We start from the raw sequence: 20891 nt of genomic DNA, 5'->3' as shown, positions 1-20891 counted from the left end.
TTGAGTCATCACATGTTTAATACAAAACCATTATCGATCCTTTAAAAAAACAATAAATTTTATTGATTACAATAATAATTTTTTATTGAAAATAATAATAACTTTTCTTATAAATAACAATATATTTTATTTATTAAGATAAAAAATTTTATTAATAAACTTTTATTAGTTAAAATAATATTAATAACTTTTATTCACAAGATTTATAAATCTTCTTAATAAACTAGTAAATTTTATTTATAAGAACAATCATTTTTAATTTTATATTTTTCAAATCACATAAGTATTAATTCATAAAATTAAATAGTACTATGTACTACAAATACTCTAATTATTACTACAAATACTCTAATTAAGTCTTTAAGTACTTTAATTAAAATCATGAATACAATAAATATGTGCATAATAATCATGCTTTAATTTAACTATCATAACTAAGATATATCTTTCCAAAATACCTATAAGGGTATATTAGTCAACATTTAAAATAAATGTATGGCAAAGTGACGTAAGGGCATTATGGCATGGAGACATTATGTCTCTAAATCACATAGATCATTCATTACAATTCAAGATCACGTTTAACTGACTGAGTTATTTTAGTATTTTTTCTCCCTCACATCTTCCGTGTATAAGAATGATTAAAATTCAATTCAAGATTTATCCCAATCTTAAGTCATACTCATACACTACTCCGAGTAATTAATAAAATTATAGAGTATACTGTACAAAGAAAAGCTAGAAAAGAGATCTTCTGTAAATTCGTAATATAAGAAAGATCATTAGAATATGATTCAAGATTCATCCCAATCTTACTATTTGAGTAATTAGTAGTACTCCATAAACTTATATACATGTAAAATAGAAAAGAAAACCTCTTTCGTAATGGAGTAGTACTATTAGATTCTCTTAGAATTCAATTAAAGATTCATCCCATTCTCAAAGTACTAAAATCATTTGGTGAATTTCGCAGCTACATAATTATTTTGTGTACACTTGAACCTCATTTTCCAGTTTAATCATAAAAATCGAAAAAACAAGAACTAGAATCACGGAAACTACACTGGAGAATTGAAATTTACGATTTGGCTTAACATCATACACCAATTTCAGCAGTCTTTGCTACAACTTCGTTTTGAAGAGACGGGGCGAGGAGGAGAATGAAGAACTGGAAAACCCCCCGATCGATCCTTCAAATACATGGAAGCTTTGGAGAGGGCGTACTTTCAATTTTGGCGTATCTACTCTTTCTTCTGAATGTCGTGTAAGTTGTTTGACTATCTCCATTAGATGTCATAGCAAGGATGATCAAGGTCCAAAAACAAGTTCCTTCAACGAGGCGAAGGGTGAACTAAGACCATGCGCTTGTGAATCCCTCGAAAACGTCAGCACTGAATCAACATCTATGTGTCAAATGAAAAATGAAACGTTTCGTAAAATAAAAACAAATCTCCACCTTTTCATTTCTGTTAATTATCTACTCTCCATTTATTACACAAAACAACACTGTATTTAATCCCGAACCGAAAACCAAATGTTTCATATTTATTGAATGGAGGGAGTACTTGTCATAAATAAACCCACACTAAAAAGCTCCACACAATTTCTAGACATTCCCAATCAAGATAATAATTAAACTAAAGGAAGTGAGAGTGATTAAAAAAATCTCCAATAATAAAGATAAAATGACATTGACAGAAACTCGAGACGAACCTATCCAGGCGAGGAAGGAGACGGTTGAAGCTATGTAGAATCCGGGGCTGATACATTTAAAGCTGAAATCATAGAACTTCCCTGTTAGCCAAAGAGAAACCTTATACTGCATTGTAACCTTATACATTTAAACCTTATATCGTTGTAAGCAAATTACCAGTACAAACACGTAAGATTTCCCCATCCGTAGAAGACAGATCCCCATGCTGATCCAACAAACCTGCATAGAGATTTTAATTAACTATCCCTTTTCCCATTCAACTTTATGTCATATAAGGAAAATATTTGCTTCAGAGACTTGATCTTTAAAATCGCGAAAACATCAAGTATACTGCATTTTACTAAGATAAGACTCCAGATGAGTTCGAGGGAAAAAGTACTTGACAAAAGGGTCAGTAGAAACAAACATACCACATAAAATCCCGGACAAACAGTGCACGTGGAATCATAAGCCCGTTGCCAATCACGGCCAGCAGCATTGACACGGCTGATAAACCTTTTATGTTGTCAGGAGTCAGAAGATTTGTCCACTGAAAGAAATTTGAATTTCCTTTGTTAGAAGAGAAAGGGTTAGGAGGTGATGGTACTAAGGAATGCGATCATTGTAGGAATGAAATAGTTATTCAAAAAATTGAATTACAATTCATACAGATCTCATACTCACGCACCCGAGGTGAATACGGGAAACAAATATATGTAAAAGAGGATGAAAGAATAAACCATTTGTGCAACAGCCATCCACATGAAAAGAACAGTAGCGGTCCACCCAGATATCGATCCAAGAATTTTGACGCCTTTGTCAGAGAGCTTGCCCATGCGACCCTGAAAATTTTACACGTAAATACAGAAGATTCTCATTTTCGGATCCTGTTGCTATCCAAACGACCACCAGTATAAACATTAACACATATTTTATGAAGCATGAAAGAAAACTATTGTGATATTCATACATAAGTTAGAATGCATTTTCACTTTTCATTTGCCACCAAATAAAGATTATAGCTCTATCTCTGTGTTATCTCTCTATTTGTATTCTCACTGTTTTCTTAGCTCTGGTATGAAAGTCATCCCGAAGCCCTATACAGAAGTTCTACGATGCTAGTACTAAACCTATTCGGACAGCTTTTCTTAAAGCAGAGCAAAAGCAGAGATCATCTCAATAAACAAAAAAAAGATTATTTTCGCCCTTTGTATTTGACAAATAAATGAGGTATGGAGCCATCATCTCACCATAAATACAGCAACCAAAGAGGTAATGAAGGCGATAGTTCCCGGCAAGATAGTGTTTGGCACATAAGGAATGAAAGTCGACCACATGACCTGCAGTAGCCACAGGAAATTGATGTCAAATGGTTCGAAATAGCCTATGAATCATCTTGAGTACAGCAATTATTACTTGTGGGAGGACGGAGAGCCCGGCTACGGTAACAAAGTCTTCCCAAAATCGCCAGATTTCGGGGTGGAGCCAGTCGAAATATTTCAGAAAGTTTAAAGTCATACCAGAAGCGACCACGATAGAAGTTGCAACAAAATGAGGGAGAGGCATAGCTCCACCCATAGCCAACTGCAACAATACCACATACGTTGATATCACTCCTAAGCTCTGGACTACAACTGCTTCAGTCTCCTTCTTCTTAATGAAGTACGAGGCCAGGCAAAGATTTCCAAGCAATCCCGTAAGCATGCCCTGCAACATAAGAGGATATAGTATACGCCACTTATAATTTTTACTCCCAAGCATAAACTTAAGCCCAAACAAAACCCCTAACCAGCCATGGAACGGCCAGAAGCGCAGAAGTGTTCCCCGACAGAAGATTCCTCGTATTGAGTATGATCTGAGGCAGTTGCAACAGCAAGAAGGGCAAATTCGCAGCTCCAGCAAACTTTGCTGTCATTGAATCCCATTGCTGAAATCCTTCGCCTTTTTTCACTTCGACTGATTCCTTCATATGATTTTGTTTTGTTAAACACCACCGGTAAGAGGAACATAATGCAAATTACAATAACGAACAAGTTAACATTTGGACATAAATACCTGACTGCTCGGATGCAGATAATCTGAGCTAGAACACGAAACAGTCTTGTCCCTATAGCAACAGAGTGATTGGCCACGAAAGAGAGCCTCCTTCAAGGGAAGCTTGTTTTTCTTGATGCCTCGTCTCAAGTGTATCGAAGGAGACGAGACACACTCCAACCTTTGTGGATTAGAACTGAAAGAGCACCTGATTGATGGCCTAGGCGTGTGCAGCGGTATCTTTCCCAAGATTATCATCGAACCCGCCATCGATTAAGAAAAAGCAATCACGATCCTCCTCTATTTGCAGCGCTCCAATAGTGAGAGTTAACTTAACTAGTCACTTTTACACTCAGTTGCAGAAACTTCATAACAATCAACCGCAAATTCAACACTTCAAGCTAAAACCTATTGACAGAGCAATGGCAAATAAAGGACACCATTGTTAAGAACAAATTACCTCAGCTCAAATCAAGAATTATACTCTCCACAATAAAAAAGATGAAATTTTGGCATTATGCAATCCACATTCAAGAAGCACAACAATCTTTCTACTGCAATGCCAACCAAAAAAACAACAAAAACAATCAAACTTCAAGAATTCTGCACAGCCCTTTTGGGCATTTCGTCAAGCAGCTAGGCAGCTTCAGCAAAATAAAGCTCAAATCAATCATCAGTCACAAATTAAAAGGCTCAACTTACATATATCATCTTCTTCCACAATCTTGAATTCAAGTCAGAAATCAAGTGAATTCTTGCCAAAGATTGTTTCTTTAGGAAATTTTTAATTTTTAAATTTCCCGAGCTATCGTTGTGGTTGCGCTGTGCTAATTTGGAAGGAAACAAGCGATTCGGTAAGCAAAAAAGGTGGTGCTTTGTCTGTTTTCTACTTGCAGAAATATCTCAAGATTCACGATCTTTTATTTAATTTTTGGGTAAAAGGAATTCAGGAAGATAGAAAATTAGGAATTACGGTTTTTCACTTTTTTTTCGTTTAGCAATCCAATGAGAATTAATTGGGAGTAAATCTCAATTCTCAACTGACGACTTTGACATGAATTGATTGAATTGAATTGAATCTAATTTTTAACCATATCCACTTTTTGAAATATGGACATAAAATATGCAATTTAAATAGTAAAATTATTTATGTGATTCCATTCTTTTGGATGCAAATACAATTGCGTCTCAACCACACACAAAATATACCTATTTTTGAGATATTTTATGATGATATAAGTAACTTCAATTCGAATTTATAATTTACACCAAGTTTTAGTATATTATAATTACAATAATATATTTGAATTTATTTATTTCTTGAGATAATCACCATTTCCGACAAACTTTGTGAATGTATCCAAAAAGACGGTGCTCTTGTTTAGAAAATGATATTGCAAAAAATGATATCACTATTGTAATTATATTAATTGTTAAAAGCATCCAAGATCCAAGATCTTTATTGTTTATAACTTAAAATTTATGAATAAAAGAAATACTAAAATTTCGTTGAAGAACAAAAGTTATACTAATATAAAATAAATGAAAATTCACACAATACACCTTAAAATAAAAAAAATTGGGGAATGTTTTATAAACAAATAATAATGATTATTATTATATTAAAACCTATTTTTTCTAATTATTAAAATTACAATGACACATGACGTGCTTTTATTGGACAACGGGTAGTCTCTTACATGCACCATTGTGCGAGCATAACATAAGCAACTATCTGCCGGCACGTGCTCAAAACGATTGTACATCATACGGCTATGGTTGCTCTCAGACTAAAAAACTTATGTAAATACTATAGGTTCAAATAAAAATAGTGTCAATTTCAGAAATCAATCATTCATAGTACATAAGTTTGTTAACCTTGAATAAACCCAACAATTTTTTTTATTATACTTCACTATTGCTGCCTTCAATCAGCAGCTATATTTACTTGCTATAGTTCTTCCAATAAGCAGAAATTATCTACTTAGAAGAAGAAGAAGCTCCTTTCTCAATATCAACACAATACACATCATCCTTCTCCTTCTTGTTGAAATCTTTCTCAAACCTCTCATCCTTTTCAATGGATATAGCTTTGGCCTCTCCTCCATAAGGCCCTTTCACAATGTCCTCCTTCACCTTCACATGCTCGTCCCGACGTATCACCCCAGCCTCCTCCTCGGTCTTCTTCTCCCCCTTATTCCTCGTCAGCAAGTGCCACATTGCTAGTAGGCACAGGGCCAGGAGGACGAACCACCCGAACGAGACCACCACCACGATGAAGGCAATATGAGCAGCCATTTTAGTTATGATAATGATGTTGATTTGAGTTTGTTTTGTATTTTAGTTTGGGAATGTTGGTGATGAGAGATATGGTTTTGCCTCTCTTTATATTGTGATGAAATGTTCATGTTTTTTATGCTTTGAAGGGTTGAGAGACTTAGCTCCCATGTTAAGGTTTGCTTTTGATTGAAGTGGAAAACACCTTTTATTTCATTCACAAGTTTTTTGGATAAAAAAAATTGTTTGGGGTGTTACCTACTACCAATAGATTGTAGTATGAGTTTAGGGGCTTATGACAATAATTTTATTTTAATTATTGGGCTTGACATGCTACCGCAATTTTAATACAAGGATGGTACATCCAAGTCAAATAGATAAAGTATTGTTATTTCCTAATTTATTGCTACATTCATTTATATTCATACTCAACAATATCAACAAATATTATCCATATGTAAGGGTAATTCTGTTCATATATAGTCCTCATTTTACTTACTAAAGCATCTAATTAAAAATGTGGGGAATTTGAATTTTTAAAATTTTCATCAAATTTGGATTTGGTATACTAATTTTGAAATCTACTTAGAAATTATAATTAAACTATTGATTTATTTAGATTTTGTTATTAATCAAGATTCTAGTGTTGTCGCAGTTCTACGACTTACTTGCTTACGTACTATCGGATGTCAATATTATTCCTAAACCCTATAATCGTTGATATATTTTTAATTTAACGACATCGATTTGGTCTAGTTAGATATTTTGACATGCCACATCAGACCAAGACGACATCGTTTTGGACATTTCGGCATGTCATCTTGAATTCAACTTGAGGGAAAATCAATTTTATAGGAAATTGACTACACATTAAAATTTATGAATATCCACATTCAAAGTTGGTGATAAAAGATCTTATTAACCCATAACTTTTGTATTTTTTTGGCTATTAGTCCAATTTGTAAATTTCAAGTGCTTCGAATTCAAATTAGAAGCTAATTTACTCTGGCATGTGTGCAAATGCATAACCAATTTAATTGGCTAGAAACGCTAGTCTTTCAATTCAATTTAACCTCTTCATTTAATTTAGTGAAATAGTAAAATTTCATTATCTAATTTAATTTACAGTAAACTGACATGTCTCAATTCAATTCAAGCATGACCTAAAACTTATTTAAGGGACATCCAAATTGCAAAATACCATAATCTAAGTTAACAAAAAAAGAAATGTCTTCTACTACAATGAAACTATTATTTGCCACAACATGCTTTACTTTCGTTTCGATCGCAATCGCGCTCGACACCCCTGACGTAGGTGATGGCAGTTTAATCCCGAGACTTCCCATCCCGGGGTTAGGTGATGACAATTTAATCCCTGGACTGCCCATTCCAGGACTAAATTTGCCTGGCATCCCATGCCTAAACTTGGTGACAGGTGTGTTAGTGTGCATCAAAGATTTGATATCATTCGTTTTGAGCATCTAGTTGCGACCCATCAGCAAAGCATGTTGTGATTCAGTATTGAAAGTTGAAGATAGTTGTTGGCCGAAAGTTTTTCCTACCAACCTGTTGAGTCCGGTTGTGATAGAGAGCATTTGCCAGTGGAGTCAAGCTCATCCGTTCCCGTTCTCGACCTTGGCCCCCCCACCGCCGGAACCATCAGCATAGTTGTGGTGTCGATGTAGTCGATGATTGTTTTAATATTGTCATTGTGATATGTTGCAATAGGCTAAGAATTCATCCCTTTCATCATTAAAAACATTATTAATCGGAATATTAGTATTTCACATGTTCACAAGTTTTTTTTTTAAATAAATTTTTGGAAATGAAATTATTTAGTTCAGTATAATATCCTAATTTCACATGTTCACAAGTTCAATTTGAAAGTATGTCTAATTTAATTTAGGAGAAACGGTCATGTTTCAATTCAATACAACTTGGCTCATTTAAAGCTTATTTAAATGACATCCAAATGCAAAATATCATAAGCATACTATATAAACAAAAAAATAATGTCTTCCAGTATGGAAAAATTATTATTCACCACATTATGCTTCTCTTCCGTTTTAATCACAATGGCGGTGATGTCATTATTTTGCCGGGGCTGCCTAAACTCGGTGACGGAAATAGGAGTGTGCATCAAAGATCTGACATCATCAGTTTTGAGCATCGAATTGCAACCCATCAGTTCAGCATGCTTACTTACATAACATCGTCAGGCGCCAACTACATCACATCATAGGAGGCAGCAAAACAACAATGCCAAATTAAATTATTTTATTTGTTGAATTAGGATATATAATAAAAAAGAAAAGAAAAAAGAATGAGATGGGAGAGAGAAAATGAAAATCAAGAAACAAGATGGAAGGGATAAATAAGTTCCAGAAAAGAGTTCAAATACACACCCAAAAAAGTCTTAATAAAAAAATTATTATAGTCCTAACTAACTATGCTAAATGTAACACAAATGCAATACACAACTGTATAATCGAACACTTCATCACAATCTAAGGTCTATAAAAAGAAAAGGAAGTTATTCGAGAATAAAAAGGTCTATAAAAAGAAAAGGGAGAAGAAAAAAAAACTTATTAACCCATAACTTTTTGTATTTTTTGGCTATTAGTCCAATTTGAAATGTTGAAATAGTTTTGCATTTAAAGTGCTTCAAATTTAAATTAGAAGTTAATTTACTTAGGCATGTGTGCAAATGCATAACCAATTTAATTGACTAGAAACGCTAGTCTTTAATTCAATTTAACCTCTTCATTTAATTCAGTAAATACTAGTGTTTCAGTATCTAATTTAATTTACCGGAAACTGTCATGTCTCAATTCAATTCAACATGACCCATTTTAAAGCTTATTTAAGGGACATCCAAATTCAAAATACCTTAAGCTAAGTTAACAAAAAAATGTCTTCTACTACAATGAAACTATTATTCGCCACAACATGCTTTACTTTCGTTTCGATCGCAATCGCGCTCGACACCCCTAACGTAGGTGATGGCAGTTTAATCCCGGGACTGCCCATCCCGGGATTAGGTGATGGCAATTTAATCCCTGGACTGCCCATCCCGGATTTTCCAGTCATCCCATGCCTAACCTCGGTGACAGGCGTCTCAGTGTGCATCAAAGATCTGATATCATCCGTTTTGAGCATCCAGTTGCGGCCCATCAGCACAGCATGCTGCGATTCAGTGTTAAAAGTTGATGATAGCTGTTGGCCGAAAGTTTTTCCTACCAACCCGTTGATTCCGATTGTGATAGAGAGCATTTGTCTGTGGAGTCAAGCTCATCCGTTCCCGTTCTCGACCTCAGCCCCCCCACCGCCGAAACCATCGGCATAGTGGTGGTGCCGATGCAGTCGATGATTGTTTTAATATTGCCGTTGTGATAATTGGCTAAGGATGCGTCCCTTTCATCGTTAAAAAAAACAATTTAATCTGAATATTAGTATTTTACATTCACAAGTTTTTTTTAAATAAATTTTTGTAAATGAAATTGTTTAATTCAGTATAATATCCTAATTTCACATGTTCACAAGTTCAATTTGAAATTATGTCGTATTTAATTTAGGAGAAACGGTCATGTTTCAATTCAATACAACTTGGCTCATTAAAGCTTATTTAAGTGACATCCAAATCCAAAATACCATAATCTAAGTTAACAAAAAAAATGCCTACCAGTATGGTAAAACTAGTATTCACCAAATTAAGCTTCTCCTTCTGTCGTCTCAATCACAATCGCGTTGGACATCCCTAACCTGCCTGGCACGAGATGGTGATGTCAATATTTTTCCGGGACTGCCCACCCCGTCACTAAATTTGCCAAACATTCCATGCCTAAACTCAGTGACAGGTAGCGTTGTTATGCATCAAAGATTTCATATCATCAGTTTTGAACATCGAGTTACGACCCATCAGTACAGCATGCTACTATGCAACGTTGCGAGCTCGAGTCCAAAGGCAAATCCATATTTCAGCATTAATATGACTCATATGACTTGCATACATATAAGACACCAACCCAGAAACGTTGCGAGCTTGAGTCCGAAGGAAGATCCACATTTCAGCATTAATATGACTTAATACAACTTGCATACAAGACATCAACCAAAACGACACCACATCAGAGGCAGCAAAACAACATCGTTTTACATCAAATTAAATAATTTTATTTGTTAAATTAGTATAGATAGTAAAAAAGAATGAGATGGGAGAGAGAAAATGAAAATCAAGAAACAAGATGCATGGAAGGGATAAAAAAGCTCCAGAAAAGTTTTCCAGAAAGGCTGTGCAGTTCCAATACACACCCAAAAAAAGTTCTAATAAAAACAATAAATATAGTCCTAACTAACTATGCTAAATGTAACACAAATGCAATACACAACTGTATAATCGAACAATTCATCACAGTCTAAGGTCTATAAAAAGAAAAGTGAGAAGAGAAAAGGAAGTGATTCAAGAATCGAAGGTCTGTAAAAAGAAATGGGAGAAGAAAAAAAAGAAGTGATTCAAGAATCTGTCTTTAGACAACGGTCCACATAAGCCTGCAGAGAGAGAACACAAGTTTGTGTGTTAGCACAAGGAATCAAAACTACTGCTTCACCACATCAGAAAATCCAATAAAATTGACTACATATTTTGATGATAAATGAGGGATTTGGAGGCTGAGATCACAAACTGAAAGTAGCAATTTTTAGTCATAAGAAAAGAAAAATATTAAGCAAAAGCACAGAGTTTACTTTACCTGTACAAGTTTGGTGATTTTGGGTTCGGAAAATGAGAGATACTGCTCAACTTTCTCTTGCGTCTTTGGAACGTGTTCGGTTTGAATAGAGCTTGTTATTTTGTCCACCACCTTTTTCACGATAGTTTTGTGAACGTCTCTGCTCATCCGGCCTTCCTTCCATTTAGGCTTCAGTTTGTCCTTCACAAACTCTACCAGAGAATTTTTGAACAGACGCATCCCTTTATCATCCTTGTTAGCAGTACTTTCATCGGCTTTTCCCTGGCCATCCAAAGTTTCAGATTGCTTCCCGTCTTGAACTCCCTTACTTTGCTCCCCCGTGCCCACTTTCACTTCATCACATTCTGGATTTTCACGTGCTGTCTCTTGTGGCTTATTTGGCCTTCCGGAATGATCTATTTCTGAGTTATCTGCCGAAGGTACTTGATTGCCTTCATGCTCATTGCTATTTCTACCATTCTCCACAGAACTGACTGGATCATGAGAAACTGTAACTGGATTGAGTTGTAGATTGGCTGTGCTGTCAAGTGGAACGTGGCCAGATGCATTAGATGTAGAAAGCACCATTCCTGTTGAATTGGAGACTTCTTCGACTGGAGGTTTTGTAGAATGTTGATTCTCAAATTTTTGATTCAGGACAGGAGCAACGTGCTGAAGAGCAGCAGATAGAAGAGTGTTTGCATATTGAGCAGACTGCTCGTTGGTTAGATTTGGAAAAGGCAAAAAGGTGCTCGTCTCTGTCATCCCAGCCATTTGGATAGCGTTTTGAAGTTTCTGAATCTGAGAGAGATTCAAATTAGCAACCTGGTGCATCTCAGCCCCATTCAAGGCTGGCATCTCTTTGCTAACAGCTTCCTTCGGAATAGATGAATACCCAGCAGGAAGTACACTTTCGCCATTTTGATGCGAGTTTTGCGCAGAGATAAAAGCTGGAACGGTAGCATTTCTGGGGTCTTTCACCTCATCGATAATGTCAGAATGGAATGAACTTACTACGTTGTTTTCTACTACTCCAAGGTTCTGATGTTGAATATGTGAAACTGGAGGAACATTCTGCTGCCAGGCATTCGAGGGAAACATTTGCTCTACCTGCAATTTGCTCGTACCATCTTGATTTTGCAGCTGCATATCATGAAACACGAGGACATCCTGTTTGGCCATAATATTTTCCTCTATAATAGATTCAGTAGTACCTACATCACCATCATAACTGCCATTTCCTGCACGATGTAGAGGCGCTGAAATATTCGTGTGTTGTGGAAGTCCCCAGTTTATATTCTCATTTCCCAAACCGTGGCTCATTCTATTGTCAAGAGTGCTGTCTGTAACAGTAACAGCAGAACTATTCCTACCAGAAGGCTTCATATCATCTGAGATTCCACCTACCTCGTCCCATGGTTCCCATCTCGGGTCATCCCTCTTGTTAACCTTGTCATGTGAGCGACGGTCATTGTCACGTGAACTACGGCCATTGTCACGTGAACCACGGCCATTGTCACGTGAACCACGGTCACTGTTGACTTTACCCAGCCTGCCCTCTAGACGATTAAAATTTGGATCCTCGTGAGAGAATTTGCAATTATCCCGTTCACAATTTCCCGCTAGAAAATACTTGCAAGGTGGGTTCCTATTTCTGTAAGTCGAGGAGGAAAGTTTAGTACCTTCAACAGAGGATTCATCGTGGTGAGAAAATTTGCAACCGTCTCCCCACCTACAGCTACCCTTGACAAAGTTTCTGCACGGTACTGCACTTCTACCTTTATGTTGGAATTGCTCATCCTCTCCATGATAAGGATCAGAAACATCACCCCTTAATTCAATCCGAGGACCTCTGCTGTAAGACTGTTTAGATTCATTTCCATGATCTGCCCTATTTCTCCGACTCTCTGATATGTCCCCTCCCCCAAGGCCGCCATCCCTGTGACTGGTGTTTTTTGGATGGAAATGTTTGCTAAAACCGTCTCTTCTGCCCCTTCCTGAAGCAAAATCGCCTTCAGTTGCCATCTCAGGTAGACTTCTCCTGTCACTCCATCCAGAAGCTTGATGTTTATAATCTCCTAAAGGGCTACGACTTCTTGTCCAACCCCTTGCTTCGCTGTCACTTCTGCTCCTGCTCCTTCCCCTCACTCTTTCCCTGCCCCTACTCCTGCTCCTACTGCGACACCTGCCTCTACTCCTGCTTCTGCTCCTACTTCTTCCTGGGTACCTACAATAATAAGACAACAATCAAGCATGCACAATCAAAAAGAATGCATCACAATTCCGACATTTCATATTTTGTTTCAGGACATCTTAGAATAAGACTCCACTCCACCATATCCCACCTTAGGACTAAAGGTAAGCTATTTTTTATATACACAAGCACTAAGTAACATTACATTATAGCTTGAATTGCTGCAGTGAAAGATTATTTACGAGTTACTGATAAACTGAGAGAAACTAGAAGAGGGGAAGGGATATTAGAAAACAACAGTCCACATGTCATAATCTTATTATGTGATATTGTGATGCCAGAAAAGGTCGATAATACAACTATAGCCTAGATTTACAGATACTACTGGTGTACCTGCGAGAATGGCTTCGGTCATCTTCAGGAAATTGGTTGTATTTGAACTCAGGAGACATGTACTGATAATAACTATTTTCACCGCCTATTCCCTTTTCTTCATATGCGCTCTCTCTACCTTTGGGATAGCTGTCATTCATCCAAGCAACTGGGTCTTCATGAATTGATTCCATAGACGGGTGACCAGAATGATACCTGAACTTCGGCACTCCGTGGGATCCAGATGCAGGAAACTCATGATTATGTTCACTATCATGACTGGGATACGTAAAAGGTTTTGTTTCAGCTTCCTCACTCCACAATGATTTGCGTTTTCTGCGCTCACCCATTAGAGAACTCTCTGGCTACAAAAGCTTGCCGTAAATTTGTTTCAGCTCATGCAGCTGGATCTACAAAGAAAGCAATATAGCTAAACTCATCATTCTTGCACCATTTCAGGCTTACCAAATGTTTTCTTCTTGAAAAATTTACTCTACCATGTTCTCAAATAAGAAGCACAATTAATGAAACATTCTTCAAAAAAATGAAATGTGCTTGGTCTCTGAGCATGAGCTATGATAAGCATAGACTCTTTACCAATCAAATTTTGTTACACAGTAGTAGACATCATTATGGTAACTTGGTAAGTCGGGACTATACTTCATTCAAGCCACTTCATTCATGCAAGCAATTTATTTTTCTCTCTTTTCTCCGTGCGCGCCTATGCACACAGGGGAAGTGGGGACTGTACTTCACAGAACCACAGCAACTGAGCTCCTTCCATTCATGTTCTATACATGGCAACTTTCTAAATATATCCTAGAGGTTAACCATTTCCAGCAAAGATCAAAGCTTCCTGTTGATTACAGTTCGCCTATGGAACACCTTATCGAACCCAACACTGTGCCTACACTATCCATAATTAGAGCATACAGTGTCCAAAGTTGGCCCAGCCAATCAGATGAAAAGAGGCTAACTTTTCAATTACGGACTACGGTCAAGTGGAAATATAGACTGGATAGCACCAACCTTGGTACTTGTGGAAGAAAACAAATGCAGAAAAAACGAATCAAACAACTCTACCAAATTAATCAATATATGCAGCAATTCATCAAACAGATAATCCCCAACAAACAAACAATTAATTCCAAATCTGGCCCAAAGTTCATAGCTTTTCAGCTACACCTTCAAAACACCTAGCACTCTGAGCTCAATTTGCAGGAAAACGCATACTAATAAAAAAAGGTTCGAGCTAAACACAGAAATCAAATAACCAAAAAAACTAATTGAGCAAAAGCACAACCGAAAAAAGGCGAGGACGGCGAAATTAAACCTTTGAATCGAATCCCCAAACCCTCGTGAGCGAGCTAGAGAGAGAAAAGGGTGCGGGCCTGAGATTTACAGAGAGAATTGACTCAGTGAAAGTCGTTTGGTCGCAGGTTTTATGCCAATTTAGTATTCCAGAAAACTGTAAATTTTAATAAATTTTTTAAAAAAAAGAGATCCAAACTTCAAAGTTCAAACCATAAGGTAAATTTCATATTAAATCTAATCAAATAAATAGCCTTTGAAATGTGAACATTTGTTCTAATTGATTTAAATCAAATTAGGATTCAATAATCTTTAAATATAGCTTATAGATCCCTACTTTTGTCTATTGATGGTAACTATGATCTAATTATGGTGTATGCACAAGTCTTATGGTCATAGATAATTGTTTACCCGTATATATTTAGGTTTCTAATTGAGTTGAGATTTTACTATATTATTATCAAATAAAAAGAATCAAAGAAAACAAACCGAGATTTGGATCGGCCGTAGAACTCACTGGTAGAAGATCGAATAGGCCGTGCAAGAGATTTTTCTTGAAAATGCGGCGGTATGCAGAAGATTTTTCTTGAAATTGTTGCGGCGGTAGTGTGCCCTATTTGCAAATGTTCGCTCTTTTATTTGTTGATAATTTGGTAATTAATGATTGTTTCTGGGACAATATTGTCCATTCACAATTTAAACATAAAAATTTATATACCAAATAAAAAAGTAAATTATTTGCATCATTGATCTAATATACTTACCAAATACTAACTCATGATAATTTAGCCATCTAAAACTAAATAATTGAACATAATTTTCTACTATTGAAGTAACCTCAGTAGTACATACCAAACATATTCAATATAAGTTATTTAGTTTTGTGTGAATAACTAACATGAGTAGATATTTTGTGTATTAGATAAACAAAATAAATATTTAAATTCAATGATGGAAATACTATTAGTTTGTATTTAAATATGAATTATAATCGCACAAAAACGTCCTTAATAAATCACAAAGGTGAAAACTTTGAGTGCAATAAAAAAAATAACTATATTATCGCATTTAACTTTAAATATATTTGATATGTAAATTTTATTTTATAGCAACTTATTAAAATTATATTTTTAATTGTTTGTTTTCAGTATAAATTCAAAATGATTTTAACCTCTGAAATAGCAAAATACTATCAATGCATCGTTCCATCTCAAAAATAAAACAAAATTATACAATAGCTCAAATAGAAACATAAAACTAATACTCACTGTATCGTCCCAGTTCAAAAATAAAACAAAAACATAAATATATTTGTTCCAAATTCCACAAAATGAGTTATTCAAACAGAAAACAAAACTCAGAAGCATAAAAAAAGCAGCAACTTAGCAAGTCTCAAATTGATGCCGATTGCAAAGTTTTGCTGCTCTCTGTATCTCTCTCCTCCATGAAGTAATCCTGAAGAGCCGTCATTTCAATCTTGTTCGATCTCAAGCTCTTGATCGCCGCAGCAGTAGCCAAGGCACCGGCCACCGTTGTTATCACCGGAATCTTGTATGCCAACGCCATCCTCCGGAGCTTCAGGCCGTCGATCTGGTCAAGCTGGTCGCCCGAGCTCGTCACCACCATCATCTGAATCTGCCCGTTGGCGATCATGTCGGCGGCATGTGGCCGCCCTTCGTGCATCTTCAGCACGCGCTCGACGGGGACGCCTCCTAGCTCAAGGACTTGAGCCGTCCCGGACGTCGCCACGATCTTGAAACCGAGGCTCGTGAAGGCTACGGCGATGGGGCCGAGATGGGGCTTGGTCAAGTCGTTCACGCTGAGGAATAGCGTCCCCGATAGAGGCGGCTTCTGCCCTGCGGCTATCAGCGCCTTTGCGAAGGCGATGGAGGATCCGTAGTGGATGCCCATGACCTCGCCCGTGCTCCGCATCTCCGGGCCGAGGATGACGTCGGCGCCCTGGAACTTCTCGAATGGGAGGACGGCTTCTTTGACAGATATATGTCTGGGGATGATCTCATCTGTGAAATGCAGGTCTTGAAGAGACTTGCCAGACATAACCAGTGCTGCGTACTTAGCTAGTGGGTGCCCGATCGCCTTCGACACAAATGGGACGGTCCTCGAGGCTCGAGGGTTCGCTTCGAGCAAGAAGACATCTCCAGAAGCTGTGATTGCATATTGACAGTTCATAAGTCCACAAACGTTCAAGCTCTTAGCTAATTTTGTAGTCCAAGACCTTATCGTCTCCAAGCTCGAAGACGACACCGTTTGTGTGGGAAGCATGCATGCTGAATCACCCGAATGGACACCGGCTTGCTCAATGTGCTCCATTATCCCACCAATCACAACATTACCATATGAATCAGCAAGAGCATCAATATCGATCTCGATAGCATCAGATAAGTACTTGTCAACCAAAACAGGACGGTCGGGATCCACCTTAACTGCAGTTTCGAGATAAGTAATGAGCTTCTCGTCACTGTAAACAATCTCCATTGCACGGCCACCCAGAACATATGACGGTCTAACCACAACAGGGTAACCAACCTCCGCTGCAATAGCAAGAGCATCTTCCTCGCTCCTTGCAATTCCTCCTTGCGGCTGCTCAATTTTTAACTCTGTCAGGATTGCGTTGAATCTCTTCCTATCCTCAGCAGCATCAATAGAATCAGGCGATGTGCCCCAGATGCGAACATTTCCAGAACCACTTCTGCATTCGGGCTTGTGCTCATCTATATATTGTTGAATAGGAAGAGACAGTTTCAGCGGAGTTTGCCCACCAAACTGCACAATAATGCCATCTGGCCTTTCCAAGTCAATGATGTTGATAACATCTTCCACCGTGAGAGGTTCGAAGTAAAGCCGATCACTGGTGTCATAATCAGTTGACACTGTTTCAGGGTTGGAATTCATCATGATTGTTTCAAAGCCTGCGTCCTGAAAGATAAAGAAAAAGTAAGATATAAGCATGGACAATCAAATTGATGAAACTGAAATCAATTAAAATTAAGTTCCCCTTTTTCTTATTTTTGCACTAACTGAATCAGATCCCATTCGGAACTTCAACAAATTCCTCTATCCAACTAATAAAAGACAAAGCTCTTATATAAGTTTAGTATCAATAAAATTGTTTTGCTGCTACAGACAGGCAGTGAGTATATAAATCATATGAAATGGCACTATTGCATCAATTATATTTTCATCTTGGCCCATAATCTCAAAATAAACCATATAGATTTACAAGCTATAGTCACATAGCTATTGACATTTTCATCCAAGTCCTACAATGACTTATCACGAGTAGAAAGGATCAATCGGCAAATATAATTGCAAATTAATAACAGATCATATTAACTGTTGCACATTTACTAATCCATTTGGAAGATTTCTTGTAATGTAGTTGGGGAACTAAATTGCAAATGAGAGAACACAATAGGAAATTAAACGATCACCAACCTGAAGGGCAAATGAAGTATGACAGCAGCAGTAATCAAATTCAATTCCCTGGCCAATTCGATTTGGTCCCCCACCAAGGATCAAAACTTTTTTCTTGTTGGTAGGAGCTGATTCACATTCAGTTTCATATGAAGAATACATGTAAGGTGTATCAGCCTCGAATTCTGCTGCACATGTATCAACTCTTTTGTAAGCTGGTTTGACACCTAAAGACAACCTCTTTGATCGAACTTCCTTCTCAGTAGACTTTGTAGCAAAAGCTATCTGAACATCACTGAAACCTCTCCTCTTCACTTCCCAGAAATCATCCTTGGTCAATTCTGATAAACTCCGTGCTAACAGATATTGCTCCACATCCACAAGTTCTTTAAGCTGAGTGAGGAACCATGTGTCTATAAGACTCAATTCATGGATGCCCTCCACTGTCATTCCTCGCTTCATGGCAGCATATATGGAATGAATACGATCGGGACTGGGTACCCTCAGGCTGTATTTTAGTTGTTCCCAGTCCCAGTCAAGTTCCTTGACCTTTCCACAACCCCATCCAGAGTACCCACATTCTAGCGAGCGGACTGCTTTCTGAAAAGATTCCTGAAATGTCCGCCCTACAGCCATGGATTCACCAACGGACTTCATTTGGGTGGTCAAAATAGGCTCAGAGCCAGGGAATTTCTCAAATGCAAACCTCGGTATCTGCATTCAAACATATAGAGTATATGAACATGTTTATTGGACACAACACATCGAACTAAGAGTAACGAGATAGAGATAAATGAAAAGGGAAAACTGAACATTACCTTGGTTACAACATAATCTATAGAAGGCTCAAAACTTGCTGGTGTCTTCCTAGTGATGTCATTAGGAATCTGATCCAATGAATACCCAACTGACAATTTGGCAGCCATCTTGGCAATTGGGAAGCCAGTAGCTTTAGAGGCCAACGCAGATGATCTTGACACTCTAGGGTTCATCTCGATTATCATCACTTCTCCATCTTTGGGATTAACAGCAAACTGAACATTTGAACCACCGCATTCAACTCCAATTTCCCTGATAATCGCAATAGAGTAATCCCTAAGACGTTGGTACTCCCTGTCCGTCAAGGTCTGTGCAGGGGCAACAGTGATGGAATCCCCCGTGTGAACCCCCATAGGGTCGATATTCTCAATCGAGCAAATAATCACCACGTTGTCTGCCAAATCTCTCATAACCTCAAGCTCATACTCTTTCCATCCCAACAGCGACTTCTCCACCAAAACTTGTGATGTCACACTAGCCGCCAGGCCCGACTTACAAATAGCTTCAAACTCCTCCCTGTTATACGCAATTCCGCCTCCCGTCCCACCCAATGTAAACGCAGGCCGGATAATCAAAGGAAACTCCCCAATCCAATTAGCAATCTCAAAACACTCCTCCAACGTTGTCCCAATCCCCGAAGGAGGTGTCTTGAGCCCAATATTCTTCATCGCCTGCTTAAACAGCTCTCTATCCTCAGCCTTCTTGATTGCGTCAAGCTTCGCCCCAATCAGCTCCACTCCATACTTCTCAAGAGCACCGCTCTCTGCCAAGGCAACAGCAAGATTAAGCGCAGTTTGGCCCCCCATCGTGGGCAACAGAGCATCCGGCCTCTCCTTCTCAAGCACTTGCTCCACCAACTCAGGTGTCATAGGCTCGATGTAAGTCCTATCCGCCAAATCCGGATCAGTCATTATCGTAGCAGGATTCGAATTAATCAATATCACCTCATACCCCTCCTCTTTAAGCGCCTTGCAAGCCTGCGTCCCCGAATAATCAAACTCGCAAGCTTGCCCTATCACAATCGGCCCCGCACCTAGGATCAAAATCTTCTTAATGTCGGTCCTTTTACCAATTTTTCCACCACTAAACCCCCCTACATTCGCTAAATCACCACTGCTCTTACCACCACCACCACCACCACGCTCATTCTCACACTTCACACTATTCAACACTGACAGCCGAGTCGACAAGTATAGATTACTCAAATTCCTCCCCGGTGCCACTCCCAATTGCCGCGAAACGCGCGGAAATTGCCTTTTTCCGGCGGATAAGTAACGATTGGATTGAGTAGACTTACAGAGCACATTACTGCAGCTATGCAGAGACTGACTCATCTCCTCTTATTCAATTTAGAAGCAGAAATCCTGCAAACAAATTCATTCAGATAACAGGAAACCAGCAGCAATCGTACAAATGCAACAGTGGGAAATACCTCCCTGACGGCGGCGGAGAGAGAGGTGAATGATTGGCGTTACTTTGTCACTGCTAACGAGTGTGTGATGGTGCAGAAATGGAGAGAGAGCTGTGTTTGTATTTATGGTGAGGCTAGGGTTTCCAGAGGTGGATTTGCCGGCGTTTTCTCCATTTGTAGTAAAATAAATTAATGCGGTGAAGAAGGCGACAAATAAAAAAGATTTAATCGAATAAAACCGGGTATATATTTTCGTTTATTATCGAAATAGAGATTTTCGAAGTTTATCCAACCGTTTTCTGAAGTCAAATTTATACAAAGTGTTTTGGTTTTAAGTAAATCATCACCACATTCATACGAATCAAATAGTCGTTTAATTATAACGTTTCGTAAATTTCATTATATTTTATCTTTTTTAGAATGTGGTTTAGATGAATTTGGGGACAGATAAAAAGAGTTATCAGCATAGTGGTATGACAATTCTTTCCACTATATATTATGGGATTGGTGTTGCACTGATAATAATTTTATTGTTTACATGAGAATATTTATTTTATTTTTTCTTACGTACAAAAATATAGAAAATATCTTGAATATGCGACTTTTATTATTTTACGA

General features: G+C 37.8%; 4 protein-coding genes across 7 annotated transcripts; 1 reads left to right on the top strand and 3 right to left on the bottom strand.

The window, feature by feature from the left end:
* Positions 1–915: 915 nt before the first annotated feature.
* LOC125185582 (maltose excess protein 1-like, chloroplastic) lies at positions 916–4723 on the bottom strand. Of its 4 annotated transcripts, XM_048082139.1 has the most exons (11): positions 4430–4723; positions 4188–4281; positions 3749–4092; positions 3483–3656; positions 3110–3400; positions 2944–3033; positions 2434–2535; positions 2125–2243; positions 1871–1933; positions 1714–1775; positions 916–1403 (listed from the first exon to the last, which is right to left on the bottom strand). In XM_048082139.1, the coding sequence occupies exons 3-11, from the start codon at positions 3995–3997 to the stop codon at positions 1309–1311; spliced, it is 1245 nt and encodes a 414-aa protein (XP_047938096.1). In that variant the 5' UTR covers positions 3998–4092; positions 4188–4281; positions 4430–4723; the 3' UTR covers positions 916–1308. The 4 variants fall into 4 exon arrangements, 3 of the variants coding, with proteins under 3 accessions (XP_047938096.1, XP_047938095.1, XP_047938097.1); XM_048082138.1 differs by lacking the exon at positions 4188–4281 and having other exon boundaries at positions 3749–4135; positions 4430–4722; XM_048082140.1 differs by lacking the exon at positions 4188–4281 and having other exon boundaries at positions 916–1391; positions 3749–4135; positions 4430–4718.
* A 2523-nt stretch (positions 4724–7246) lies between these two features.
* LOC125220725 lies at positions 7247–9390 on the top strand. Its single transcript, XM_048122872.1, has 3 exons — positions 7247–7439; positions 7524–7610; positions 8905–9390. Exons 1-3 carry the CDS (start codon positions 7247–7249, stop codon positions 9348–9350), a joined length of 726 nt encoding a protein of 241 aa, XP_047978829.1. The 3' UTR covers positions 9351–9390.
* Positions 9391–10230: 840 nt separating this feature from the next.
* Positions 10231–14728, bottom strand: LOC125221825 (zinc finger CCCH domain-containing protein 55-like). Its single transcript, XM_048124103.1, has 4 exons — positions 14631–14728; positions 13319–13707; positions 10753–12958; positions 10231–10552 (listed from the first exon to the last, which is right to left on the bottom strand). Exons 2-4 carry the CDS (start codon positions 13645–13647, stop codon positions 10517–10519), a joined length of 2571 nt encoding a protein of 856 aa, XP_047980060.1. The 5' UTR covers positions 13648–13707; positions 14631–14728; the 3' UTR covers positions 10231–10516.
* Positions 14729–15889: 1161 nt separating this feature from the next.
* Positions 15890–20451, bottom strand: LOC125217556 (carbamoyl-phosphate synthase large chain, chloroplastic-like). Its single transcript, XM_048119071.1, has 4 exons — positions 20295–20451; positions 18862–20226; positions 18065–18757; positions 15890–17545 (listed from the first exon to the last, which is right to left on the bottom strand). Exons 2-4 carry the CDS (start codon positions 20194–20196, stop codon positions 16001–16003), a joined length of 3573 nt encoding a protein of 1190 aa, XP_047975028.1. The 5' UTR covers positions 20197–20226; positions 20295–20451; the 3' UTR covers positions 15890–16000.
* Between the last annotated feature and the right edge of the window lie 440 nt (positions 20452–20891).

Source organism: Salvia hispanica, chromosome 4 (genome assembly GCF_023119035.1).
Source record: "Salvia hispanica cultivar TCC Black 2014 chromosome 4, UniMelb_Shisp_WGS_1.0, whole genome shotgun sequence".
Classification (NCBI taxonomy): domain Eukaryota; kingdom Viridiplantae; phylum Streptophyta; class Magnoliopsida; order Lamiales; family Lamiaceae; genus Salvia; species Salvia hispanica.
This window is presented reverse-complemented; position numbering and strand designations above follow the sequence as displayed.